Source organism: Pristis pectinata, chromosome 33 (assembly GCF_009764475.1).
Source record: "Pristis pectinata isolate sPriPec2 chromosome 33, sPriPec2.1.pri, whole genome shotgun sequence".
In the NCBI taxonomy this organism is placed as follows: Eukaryota; Metazoa; Chordata; class Chondrichthyes; order Rhinopristiformes; family Pristidae; genus Pristis; species Pristis pectinata.
The window spans coordinates 15,564,829-15,579,367 of NC_067437.1; the positions used below are offsets into that span (position 1 = coordinate 15,564,829).

The following is a 14,539-nucleotide window of genomic DNA, read 5'->3' on the forward strand; positions in this document are numbered from 1 at the left end:
GCTATTTTCTAGACTTCTCCAGAGTAATTTTCAGTAATCAGTCAATTGATGACAGCTCTAGATCTTAATGAACTATTGTCAATGGGGAAAAAAAACTAAATATTACTCTTTGTTGCAACAGGTGTGAATTTAAATTGTGGACGTGCTATAATTAGTAACATTTCCTCTATTAGGAACTTTGCGCAGAATCGCACTGGGACTGGCCTGTGCCTCACAGGATGCCAGTGGGTGCATTTGCCTTTTTGTGATCGAGGCTCCCAACATCCTGCCAGCCTTGCTGTTGTGGCTGTTCCATGAGGTGGCACAGTGTACAAGCAGCACAGGAGGCAGAAATTAAGGCCCTGCCCATAGAGCACCCTGATGATCTTCTGAGATCTCTTGCTGGCAGAAGGCTTTTTCCACTGTTTATAAATGCTGCTGATGAGAGATATTTAGTTGAACACATTTAATAAATTTAAAGATACTAATAAATTAAAAAAAATGTGAAACCTGATTCAATGGGCAAATTATTTTTATTGAAGGGCTTTTAAATAAGGTTTATCTTGTTTGTGAAGGTATGCAAGTTCTAGAAACCACCAATAACAGCTAACCATATGACATACCTGTGAATTAATTTCACACTACAATGCTCTTAACACAAATCGACTTGAAGTTAAAAATAAATTACAGGACCAACCGTCAGGCACAACATCACTTCCCGAAAGTTTTTGTTTCCCGAAAGCCTCTTCTTCAAGGCCCTGATCGCATCCTTCGGTCTGAGGAACAAAGCAAAGATCTATTTAGAAAGAGAAGGCAAAAATACTTGATTAGCAGGAGAAGTTCTTTGAGAATACATTGATGATTCAGAGAACTTATTCAAAGATTAACCACTAAATTTAAAAATAATCTAAATTTGATTCCAAGAGTCGTGAAGAAATGTAAACACTAAATATTCACATATCATTCATTTGGACGTCACTGGCATTTATTGTCCATCCCTAATCCTCTAAATTGTGAAGGTGCAATGTCCATATTTACATATGAAATATTGCATTCAATAATTCTAATATTTAATGGTAACCAAAGACATGAAAACACTTTCCACCCCATCTCATACACAAAAGGATTATCAGCTTTATGTCATGATTTGCTATTCCTCCTGGAGATTTCCACATCTTTCATCCAAGTTGTGTCGTAACAGTATTATTGCTCTTTCCCCTACCTGTGGTGGAGTCTGAGATTCCCAGAGTGGCCTATCCACAACCCACAAAACTGGCATACAAGTCATCATTGATCCTAAGGAATTGCCCAATACAGGTTGCAGGGATATCCATAGCTAACCAGAAAACTGGATGCCCTATGCAATAAAAGCAAAGGACACATTTTTCCTTCTGTATAAAATTCTATCAAAACCAGCATCCAATCTACAAAATTAGAAACCCCCACAGATTCCAAGCTGAATGATTCTGGGGCAACATTTCTCAGCAAACATGGCCAGGATTTTGCCGTCAGAAACAAGTATCATCAGTTTACCACTTGCCTCTAAAATAAATTCAAACTTATCTTGGAGCAATTTTCCCACTGAGTACAAGCAGGAACCAACTTATTGAGATCAATCAAGCATTGCCCAGACAAATGTAATTTTGATATCAATTAAGCCAAAATACAACTCAGCCAACTGATATACATGGCAAAGTCTGAATGCTATCAAATACAATAGTAGCAACATCAACCTACCCATTATCTTAGAAATATGTTAGTAACCCTATGCCTGAAGACCTTTTTTTGGGTATATTCTGCTCAATCCAAAAAAAGACCACCAACTTAGCAAAATCACTTCTAGAAAGGTTAACATCTCTTACTTACCACACTGAAGTCAGGCAAAGAAGTGAAACACTAAGTTTGTCTACAATTATAATGCAATTAAAACCACCACAAGAATTGACACTTGGGGTTTATAAGTACAGCTTAACAAAAACAGTGAACTTTGAAGGGATCTCAATTTCTCTGCATTAATAGCAGCACACCAGGATTACCTTCCAAGGACTTATCTAAAATATAGATGAGGCAAGATTCAATTCACCACTTAAATTTACTAAAATACAAGGCAGCATTCAGTCATCACAATCAAGGAATGATTTTATGATTACTTTTTTCCAAACCCCTTTCATCTCCAAAGATGCTCCTTAAAACTGACCTATAACTAACCTCCATAGAGAAACTAAATGTTCAATAGTACAGCCACTTACTAATCAACAACTTTTATTTATAAAATCTCAAACCTAGTACGTTTCAAAGATGTGCAAGAGGCCAGAATTGTAGAAGGTCTTGTGCACCAAGTATTGACAGCAAAACTACAAGCATTTGCCATCAAAACTCTATAAAACTGAAAAAAACAAGATGCTGGAGGAACTCAGCAGGTCAGGCAGCATCCGTGGAGAAAAGAAGACGTTAACGTTTCGGGTCAGGACTCTTCTTCAGATCCTGACCCAAAACATTAACTCTTCCATCGGGTAGAAGACACAGGAGCCCAAGGGCACGTATCGCCAGACTTAAGGACAGCTTCTACCCCACTGTGATAAGACTATTGAACGGTTCCCTTACACAATGAGATGGACTCTGACCTCACGATCTACCTTGATGTGACCTTGCACCTTATTGCACTGCACTTTCTCTGTAGCTGTGACACTTTACTCTGTACTGTTACTGTTTTTTACCTGTACTACATCAATGCACTTTGTACTAACTCAATGTAAAACTGCACTGTGTAATGAATTGACCTGTACGATTGGTTTGTAAGACAAGCTTTTCACTGTACTTCAGTACAAGTGACAATAATAAACCAATACCTGCTTTTCTCCATGGATGCTGCCTGACCTGCTGAATTCCTCCAGCATCTTCTTGCTTTTTCATCTAGATTCCAGCATCTGCAGTCCTTTGTTTCTCTATAAAACCGAGCTGCTTTGGAAAAACACATTGAACTACAATTGTTTGGCCATCCTGAAGCTACTTGCCTGAGATTCCTTGCATCTTCACATACATGTGCAATAGCAGCCTTCTCCATTATAATTAATCTAAGTCACTTGAAATTAAATGAATTTCAGGTACCTATAATGAGTACCACTGTAAAAGCCCTTGAAATCTTATATTTAATTACAGATCTGATTGAGTTTTAAAAATGGTGTACTAAGCCATAATTGGTGTTTATCAAACAATCTGGTTTTAAAAACTAATTTGTCTGTGTGAATTATAATTTCCTCACTAGAATATTTCAACATATTTGAAGATAAAAGTTAAAATGTGCGATATTTCAGTTCCATATAATCATTTATGTTCCATCTAATCTTTATTTAGCACTTCATTCAGAGGAAGAAACATTCTCACCACAAAGAACATTAGATGATTTTTGAAGATGATTACTGAGTAACTAGATACAAAAGAAATTTCTGCATTAACACACATTGGCAATCCTCTCCAATGCAGAAGACTTCCATCAGATACTCACACCAAGTGAAACTGAACAGCATTATAGGAAAATCATCCTGCCATTCCATGGTGCTGTGCATTTGTTCAGGAGTGGATGCATTGAGGTCAGAGGCTAGCATTGCTTCTTAAACTCTGACCACAGTTCCATTCCCACTCTACTGGCATTGTTAATTACATTAATAGTAAAAACTTTTTCCTGTAACTCTGAGAAAGTTGAATATTTTGAACAGTTCCACTTCATTTTTGTACACAACATACGTGCCTCTCCTGACTTGCTGAGCAAGGCGTGTTAAATAGAGGACCCGAACTACGTGCCCCCGGTTGATGCCAAAATCCATTGTGAGAAAATGATCGTTAAATACTGAGAGAATGTTAACCTGGAAGAGAGCCACTTTCCTGTCACGTCCTTGACTTTGTTTTAAATGGGATTGGATGCAACTTTGTGTTCTAATGCAAGTGAGCCATTAAAGGCAAGTCAGACAGGGCAATGGCAGATGGAATTTAATCCTGTTAAATGTGAGGTATGGGGTCTAATAAGGGTAGGACATACACCATGAACGGTGGCACCCCAGGGAGCATTGAGGAATAAAGGGACCTTGATGTACAAGTCCAAACATCCTCAAAAGGTGGCAGCACAGGTAGACAGGGTGGTGAAGGTGGCAAACAGGCTGTTTCCCTTCATTAGCCGGGGAACAAAATACTAGCGCAGGGAGGTCTTGCGAGATAGAGGTATACAAAATTATAAGACACGTGGATAGAGTAGATAGTTAAAAAAATACTTTTCCCCATGGCAGAGGCACCTAAGACCAGAGGCCCTAGGTTTAAGGCAAGTAAGAGGTTCAGAGGGATGTGAGAAATAATTTCCACTCAGAGTGTGTTTGCAATCTGGAAAGCACTGCCTGAGGTGTTGGTGGAAACAGATACTTCCACAACATTTAAGCAGTAACTTGAAATCGCCAAGGCAGAGTAGGGTACGGACTAAGTGCTGGTAAATGTGATTAGTATAGATAGGTTCTTGATAGTCAGCATAGACAAGGTGGGCAAAGGCCCTATTTATGTATTTACAATTCTTTGACTAAGAATATGACTCATTACTGAGAGCTTGTAAACAACTATTTTAACCTCAGAGTCCTGGTGTTTTTACAGCTTTAGAAATAAAATTTTTCAATACTTATTTGCATTTACATGCTATCGTTCACAAAGTGTCAAGTTGTTTAATGATGAAAATCCAACATCTTAATAAAGACAACCTGAAATATTACATTTCTACCGAAACAGTTGACAAAACTGCACATCTACATTAATCAGGATAGTTTTTGTTTAAGCAGCGACACATTGATTAATGAGGAATTCTCTTGCTTTTCAATTAAATGGCTTAATGGGTATTTTGTTCACTTGGCCTTAAATCAACTGAATTAGCACAGTCATCATATGGCTGACATCACATCAGGGCGGGATGATGTCACACATTACAAGATCAGACACATCTAGCTCACTACAAAGAAATGTTCATATACATAGTAAGAATATGCCAAATAGGTGCAATCCTCGGCAAACAGGAAAGGTTTGTTTTGCTACACAATCATGAGTATTTTCTACTGATATGAAACCACCTAAATCTTATCAAAAATTGCATCTGTTTTCATTTTTGTCCAAGATCTTGCCTCTTACCAAATAAAAACTTGCATTTAGATATCGCTTTTCACCATTTTAGGATATCCCTGAAGTACTTCAAAAGCTGTCAATTGCTTAAGTATAACACCATCTAACAATCACAAACAGCAATGTAGTAACAACAAGAAAAGATGTGTGTTGATTGTTTCAACTGCAAATTTAACATTTCAGATCTATCTCCTTTGTGGAAAGCTGGCTATTGTGCAAGGAGGCAAGAATGTCTGCTTGGTAGCTGGTGTACAACAGTTACCCAACATAAGAAACAACTCAGAGGCTTTGACATCAATATCATTGTCCTGATGACAGGCAGGTCAGCTCAATGAGATCGTCTGGCCTCTCAGTAATTTCCTCAGTAGAATTAGTGAAAGCCTCATTATCCTTCAGATCACTAAAACAGAACCAAACAGCTATAGTTACAAGCACATACACTGCAACCAAAAAAGCTAGAGATGAGGCAGTGGTTCTATTTTGACCTTGTAAAGATCCTGGTCTGCAACTAATCCTCCTGGGTGACTTCAACACCCGGACCGGAAAATAAAATTCAGCCTTTCGCAGAGGGAACAGGAAGGCTATTCCAACAGGATGGTCAACCCAACAAGATACTAGGAGCGTGGACTTGTCATAACCAACAGACTGTATTCTCAGCAATACGAGCACAGGACCTGGTAGCAACACCCCCAGGCAGGCAGTGGCACGTGTTAAAATATACCAACGTCTGAATGAGATACCACAAGTACGTCCACATCACCAACGCCAAGGAACAGTTCTACTATTTCCTCAAACGCAATTTAGTCCTTGACATGAGGGGCTTCAAGTCAATCCCACAGCAAGTTATTTGGCCCAGCCTTGCCACCACTTCGAACCAACAAGTCAAAAGAAGCCATGTGCCAATTAAAATTAACAAGATTCAGGAGATCTCAGTATCTTTGCCAAAGTTCAAAAACTCATTGGTGTGGAATTTCAGTCACATAGCGATAATCTTGTGTAGAGGAGTCTACGCCAGATCTCAGAGATGCTGTAATTGAGACCATCTTCAAGAAAGGAGACAAATTTGACTACAGTAACTACAGAGGGGTCTCTCTGATGTCTGCCGCAGGGAAAGTCTTCACCAGGGTCCTATTTAACTGATGGGACAGGAAGTGCCTGATGGGATGGCAAGTGAATAGCTTGTGCATAAGTAGGGCTTCTGTTTGTTCTTGACGCACAGACTCACTGTCTGTCCTTGATGCACAGACTCACTGTCTGTCTAACATTGGCCTCACATTACCTCCGAACCCACAGAATTGGATTGGTAGTATGTCATCCTCAATCCTGCAGGACTAGTTAAGAAAAAAAAGGTAAAGGAAAAAAAGGTATTAAAAGACAGAATGAGAAACCCAATAGAATTCTGATTTACATAGTTACCAAATCCACTGCATAAATAGGTCACTCAGCTCAATTAATGTAAAGTCAGTTTAAGCTCCATATTTAGCCTCGCCCAAACCATCTTCATCTACCCCTAACTACACAATGTACTTGTACAGTTTTCCCTCTAGTACAAGTGCATTCATCATCTCAAATATTGCTCAATAGCAATTTTGCATTCTAACCACCATCTAGTTAAGAAGGTTCTCAAATATTCCGAGTGATTAATGACCATTATGCTTACAAACAAGTTTTGATCTCCCCTACAGGTAGAAACATTTTCTTTGAAGGAGGCTTAATCTCCATTATTCTAAAAGCCCCTGAAGATTACCCTTCAGCCTACTAGAAAAGAAGCTAACCCAGCCTGTTGAATCTTTCCTGAAAGTTTTATCTTCATAGTTACGTGATCATCCATCCATATTTTTCTGCTGTTTCCCACTATCTCTACATGGTTTGCAACAAGGAGACCAGAAGCGCAGACCATAATCCAAGCACCAATTAACTATGGTTGTATACAAGTGTAACTGTTTAGTTTAATTGAGTAAAGCAGGAATGAAACAATTGATTGTCCACACCACAAACGGAACACATTGGAGCAATGCAGATGATGGATTGGAGGAGGAGTAAAGGCAAGATATTTTAAAGTCATAAACTGTGATTTCAGAATCAGGGAGACAGTGAGATGAGAAAGAAGACGAATGCAAAAACCTACTATAATTAGAACAGTCTGTTGTTATTCAATAGATGAAGGCATGGAAAACTTAACATACCAAATACAGAAGATGAATAGTACAAGATATGCCAAGAATGCAAACAGATGTGATTAAGCATATTTAATAACATATTTCAAGGGCGTTGCCAGCCTTCATCCTACAATTTTCTAAAAATAACCTTCACACCAATGTTTATTACTAGATACTTGTACACCACTGAGCTTGCCAATTCCATTAAAAACGTTGTAATAGATAACTAAATAATAAAAAGCAAACACCATGCATCTGACAATCATAAAAGTTTAAAGATCAAAAACATCAAGACTGATTATAAATCCAATAATGAACCAATGCCAAAGGTTAGAGAAACAAAAAAAAGCTTGGTCAGGTCTTGAGCCAGTTACTTAAGTGTAAAGATTGACCGATCCGTATTAACATAGCTCCTTACGTGACCTTGTGACTTCCCAAAGAGTTTCACAGCCAATTAAGTAGTTCTGAAGTCGAGTCACAAGGTCACTTAACATGTTGAAAATGCAACAAGTATGTGCACTACAAAATGTCCCACAAATAGCATCAAGGTTTTCACTAGATAATCTTTTTTATTGATGCTGTTTGAGGGACTGTCCAGGTCATCAAGCATTTTGCCAAAAGTGCTGAGAGATCGTTTATGTTCAAGGCCTCACTTTAACACCATCTACAAGGCAGCACCTCCAACAGTACAGCAGACAGCCTTGGTATTGCATGGAGTAAAAACTCTTCCATAGATTAACCTCTCACCGAAATATTATTTCTAACCTTAACTAAACAACCTTCAATGTACTTGTTGTTTTCCCTCTAGTACAAGTGCATCGATAATCTCAAATATTGCTCAATAGCGATATTCTAACCACTATCTGTGTCACGATCCATCGGACGCATTCCATCTTGGATCCACAGATGAAACGGAAAATGACCCAGGTGTCTGCCAACACAAAAGAGTGGGATATGGGCCACACCCACACCAAGTACATCATCACTAACAGTACCTCACACCTGATGACCACATTGTAGCCAGTCATCGAGATGGGGCGCTGCTCCCATAGTCTCAGTTTTCCTTTAACCTTGCCTATCCACTTCAGCCAACTTTTGTTACACCAGTTGTCAATTAGATGATAGGACTCATATAAATGAACTTTATGTTGGTTCAGCTGTTATGACAATGGTTGAGTAACTGGAAGGTGACAAAGTCATCACCAGACTACGACAGGTCTAAAAGAAACCATTCCCTGCAGCAGTATTATAAACCGATATGTACCAACTAATCAATTTACGGGCAATCTACGTCTGTGACATCAGCACCTAAACATAAACAATTAAAAGAATAAATCTATGCACAAGATTGTCAAGCCTGGTTGAAAAGTCTTCTAGAGTCTTCAACAAGTGATCTCTCGCTTCCAATGGTACTGTCCCTATTAATCATTCAACAGATATCACTTTCCTCTGCCCATGGTTGGCAAACGTGTATTTCAACGTTCAAATGGATGACCAGTCAGCAGCCTTCGACACACTATACCACTGCTGCTCATTCGGTTAAGCCAGCATTCACCTGGATCCATTATCCATTCAGTTATTGGCAGAGAATCATCTATGTAGTTACAGCTAAAACAACATTCAAAATGGTTTTTCACTTATCTGCATTACCACCTCTGGAGTCCAAAGAATTATCCTGTCTCTCCTACATAGCTCCCTTGAGTAACATTCCCTTGAAAACATAGCATGTTTTGACTTGGACATTAATGACAGCCACCCCTCCTTGTTGCAACCTTGGTGTGACTTTTGACCTTGAGATGAGCTTCCAACTACATATTTGCCACATGACCACTTATCTCCATCTCTGCTCAGCTCTGTACCTGTCTCTGCTCTTCAGCAGCTGAACCCTCATACATGCTTTTGTTATTTCTAGATGGTCTTCTAATATACTCCTAGCCAGCATTTCTTCTTTAATTCTCCACAAACATATCATACAAAACTTTGCTGCCCTTGTCTCAACTCACTAATTCCTCTTCACCATTGGCCCTTTCTTTGCCAACCAAATTGGAAGACAAGAAAATGGGAGGATTAGGAGAGTGACTAAGATTAGGAAATTGCAGGTTGGAGGTGTTGTGGACAGTATGGAGGGCTGTCAGAGGTTACAGCGGGACATAGAGAAGATGCAAAACTGGGCTGAGAAGTGGCAGATGGAGTTCAACCCAGATAAGTGTGAAGTGGTTCATTTTGGTAGGTCAAATATGATGGCAAAGTATAGTATTAATGGTAGGACTTTAGGCAGCATGGAGGATCAGCGGGATCTTGGGGTCCGAGTCCATAGGACGCTCAAAGCAGCTGCACAGGTTGACTCTGTGGTTAAGAAAGCATATGGTGTATTGTCCTTCATCAATCAGGGAATTGAATTTAGGAGCCGGGAGGTAATGTTGCAGCTATATAGGACACTGGTCAGACTCCACTTGGAGTACTGTGCTCAGTTCTGGTCGCCTCACTACAGGAAGGATGTGGAAGCCATAGAAAGGGTGCAAAGGAGATTTACAAGGATGCTGCCAGGATTGGGGAGCATGCCTTATAAAAACAGGTTGCGGGAACTCGGTCTTTTCTCTTTGGAGCAACGGAGGATGAGGGGGGATCTGATAGAGGTGTATAAGATGATGAGAGGCATTGATCGTGCGGATAGTCAGAGGCTTTTTCCCAGGGCTGAAATGGTTGCCACAAGAGGACAGAGGTTTAAGGTGCTGGGGAGTAGGTATAGAGGAGATGTCAGGGGTAAATTTTTTACTCAAAGAGTAGTGAGTACGTGGAATGGGCTGCCGGCAATGGTGGTGGAGGCGGATACGATAGGGTCTTTTAAGAGACTTTTGGATAGGTACATGGAGCTAAGAAAAATAGAGGGCTATGGTTAAGCCTAGTAATTCTAACGTAGGGACACATTCGGCACAGCTTTGTGGGCCGAAGGGCCTGAATTGTGCTGTAGGTTTTCTATGTTACCAGGCACCTCAAGCCTACACTGCTATTCAATATGATCATGGCTGATCTATGCTGGCCTCAACTTCTCTTCTATGCTAGTTGCCCATAATCCTCAATTCCTTGATATTTCCAATAATTATCTATGTCCACCTTAAATATATTTAATGATCGGGCCTCCACCACCCTCAGAGACTGAGAATTCCAGCAATTCACTACCCTCAGAGAATAAGCTTCTATGCACCTCATTTTTAAATGACAGTCCACTTATTTTGTAGCTACGTCCCCTTATTTGGGATTCTTAACATCTATCCTGTCAAGTCCCCTTACATTTTGAATAAGGTCACTCCTTATTCTTCTAAACTGCAAGGAAGCTTTATTTCATATATATAAAAATACAAGTATATACTCTAACCCTTGTCTTCACATCTCACCATTGACTTTGCTTCTCTGACACTGTATTTCTCTAATCTGGCCTGGTTTATCCCCAGTTTTATATTTAAATAAAAAACAAAACCACTATACCCTCCTAGACCCAAGTTCTGCAAATTTCTCCCGCTTCCTCTCTCTGCATAGAAGATACTGGAAAACTACCTCTTTGATCATCTGTCCCTAGTCACCTCAGTGTAATATTCATTTGAAAACAGTCATAAGTGTTTTGCTTTATTACAGATATAATATAGATAAACTGATAATGGTTTTTCTTCACTGTGGTTAAGAAATTTAATGTTCCATTTTATGTTTCGAAAGAACAATTTTTGATTGCTTCCATTATTTTCCCCCTGAAGTGCTTACAGAGCCATGCAGAAATTATTTAACGAACCTACGGGACCAAGGCACAGCTTTCTCATTTGTCGAATTTATTGTTGCTATATGTGTCTCATTCACATTGTGCAACCTAGCATCTCTCTGAAACTACATGAAGCATGAGCAACAATGCCTCATGGTTATACATTGTCCCTGGCTTATCCCAAATTGTTCATGTTACCACATTGGCCATGCTAAAGGCAATGGGGCAGTGTATTGGATCAGTTATGAGGAACTTAATGGGCACTTTCATAAATTCCTATCCCTTGTACCTCAAAGAACATCTGGAGTTGCATTCTAACAGGTAGGATGGTCTCGAGGGCACACATTCTGGTCATGTAGGCTGCTCCATGGATGGTGCTGCAATGGGAGGAGGGCAGTTGATGGATTGATCAGATTACCATTAAGCTGTAGGTATGGTAGAGCAGATATGTCATCTACAGCTTGATGCTCACTAGGTGCCAATAGATGTTTTGAGGTAGTGATGTTCACAAAGACAGGAACTAAATCAAGCAGAGGATTTCACTGTATTATTACATTCCACTGGGTGCCTATGAATTGTGTACACCACCACCAAAAGATTCACAATGCTCTGCTGGTGAATAAGGCAAGGACCAAGGCCCAGAATATCTCAGATTAGCTCTCCCCAGTGATCCAGTTAACTTGGGCAACCTACTTAGCATAGGTATAGGACAGACCTCCGGACAAAGTGCATCTAAAAGGCAACTTCTGGGTACCAGAGTTGAGGTCATGCTTTTGTGGAAATGGCAAGCAGGAGTAGGTCATCAGCTTTGATGCATTTATGGAACCTGGCTATTGACAAAGCATTAGACTGAAGCGATCTGGGGCAGGCGCAGAAGCCTATATTTGCCCACTGGCCTGTCTTCTCCTCAGACATCCTCTGTCCAAGGTAAAATCTGAATTATTCAGTGTGGAGGGATATTTCAGTGACTTTCATTACTCAACTCAGCAGCTTTACTTGTAGATCAGTGTGCCAAACAGTGCTGTGGCCCTTGCTTGATTGGCACTGGGGATGGTCTCCACCTGTGGGACATCTGGCAGAGAACCAATTTTCTACCAGGTGGTGATATCAATCGGTAGTTAGCTCCCAATTTAGCATCTTTAGTACAACAAAGACTTTTCCCATATGCCGTATCTTCAGAAAACACTAGAAATTGAAGACTAATCTACAGGAATATTACGCAATCCAAGAAGAGTGGCAAACCTGGGATCATGTACAAGAAGGATCCTGTGCACTGTAACAATTTCATATTGAAGATCTATATTTTGTTGATAACTCATTTGGGGGGGGAATTCTTTTTCTATGCTTGGTCAAAATTGATTGGAAGTTACAATAAGCATCAGGACAATGCTCTAAACTGTCACTAGAACTAATTTCATTCATGTAGAGCAGGTGCATTGCTGTGTGGAATAAACCAGGTTGTTTATTACTCTAGGATGATCAAAACATAGTGGTCCAAAGGGAAATTGCAATATGGATAAACAAGGTTCAAAATAACACGGAAGCCCAATGTATAATGAAGTAACTCTCATCTCCCTTTATGGATTTAGTGGGAAGGCAAGTTCTCTTGAGCTCAAAGTGAAAACTGGAAAATCAAGGTCAAGGAATCAGATTAAAGGACTGCACTAGTGATGAAATACCTACTACAATCAAGTTGGAAGTGAAATTTGGAAGTCTGCTACTCTCACCAAGGGCAAGTAGTTTTTCCTAATAGGTTCCAGAAAACCACAAAAATTAGTTAAATGAACATTTCTATTCGAGTGAACTTCACAGCTGCCTACAACTGGATGGCATATTGGCCTTATAGGCGAGTCTCCATTCAGTCTGCAAATTCTTGCACAAGCATAATACAGAATTCTAGGCTTAGAATAAATACAACAATTTCAAATAATCTGCAATCCATCCTTGTAGCTCATATTTCTGACATCCAGAGGCTCTCCCTACCTTTCATTTTCTTTTGATTTCTATTTATTCCTCACTTAGCATTGTTTTTCCTTGAACCTTTACCAAGTTCTTCTAGGGCAGGCACGGTCATGTAGCAGTTAGCATAACGTTATTACAGCGCCAGTGACCTGGGTTCAATTCAGGCCGCTGTCCATAGGGAGCTTGTATGTTCTCCCTGTGACCATGTGGATTTCCTCCATGTGCTCCGGTTTTCTCCCACATTCCAAAGATGTACGGGTTAGGAGCTGTGGGCATGCTACGTTGGCCCCAAAACACTCTACGCAAAGATGCATTTCACTGTGTGTTTCGATGTACATGTGACTAATAAAGATATCTTATCTTAGCTGGTCCGTACCCACACTTTTGTCATTCACTCTTTCCTGCCCTCCAATTTATCACAGGTCTTCTGTTTTACTCCCTCAGTTTTTACTGCCTTTCTCTGCATTTTAAAACTTCCAGCTTACTGAATAATCAACTCAAAATGTTAACTTTGTTTTTCCTCTGCGTTACCTGGCCAGCTGAATATTTCTAGCATTTTTTTTAAATTTCATTTTTAAAATTTCCAGTATCTGCAATATTTTTGCCCTGCATACAAATAAAGCTGCCAAGGAGTACTTCCAAGTCACGAAAGTCACAGCGACATTCCTATGAAAGATAATTCCAACTCCACCTTGGAGACAGGACATCTGAGGAACTGTGTGGGTAGGGTTCTGTTTTATGGGAGGTTAGCACCAGTCGAGACAGGGAGGAGCTACACCACCAGAACTGCTCCATCAAATTGGTTCAAGGTCTCGAAAAGGATGAAAAGGACTACAGACAGGACACAGAACTGTAAGGTGTGGCTAAATGGCAAGTTATGTTGGGGGAAGGGAAGGAACAGGTATGGAGAGAAGGAATTTGATGAGGAAAATAAAAATCATATAGGAATTTTAAGTGAAGTACAGATCAAGGAAAGGGATAATGATACCATCAATTGTCAAATAAAAGTATAACATGAAAATTAAGCAAGAAGATAGAGATACATTTCAAATAACTGAAACATGACTGCCCCTTAAGTACTGCAGAATATAATTCATTTAAAAGGACAGGAAAGACGTGGCTATATTAATTAACAATAATGATCACAGTTGAATAAATATCAATATAGAATGGAATCCAAATAGATTTGGATAAATGACAGAAGTCAGTCAAGGAAGCAATATCATGAAAAGTCACTAAATAACATTCAAGGAGCAATTTCAACTAACCAAAAATAATCTAGCAAGTAGTGAAAGAAAAAAAAATGAAGTGTACACAAGATGCCCTTCTTTCACAAGAGGAACTACTGCTAGAACTAAAAAAATCAGAAATAAACCAAGTAGCTAAGAAAAGTAAGTGAATAAAGCTGCTAAGGAACATTATCTTAAATCTTTTCATGTTACAATTATAGGCTGAGAAAGGCGCAAGACAAACAGAAAATTAATAAGACTGGGAAAATGAGTATGGAACTAGAGAAGATAAACAAAACACTTAGAGACAT

At 39.5% G+C, this 14,539-nt stretch overlaps 1 protein-coding gene across 1 annotated transcript in view; it reads right to left on the reverse strand.

The window, feature by feature from the left end:
• Window positions 1-14,539, reverse strand: part of tom1 (target of myb1 membrane trafficking protein) — a 104,746-nt gene that overhangs the window by 69,298 nt on the left and 20,909 nt on the right. The window contains exon 3 of the mRNA XM_052042855.1: window positions 677-755. Coding sequence (XP_051898815.1) covers window positions 677-755 — 79 coding nt within the window. The remainder of the gene's footprint in view (window positions 1-676; window positions 756-14,539) is intronic.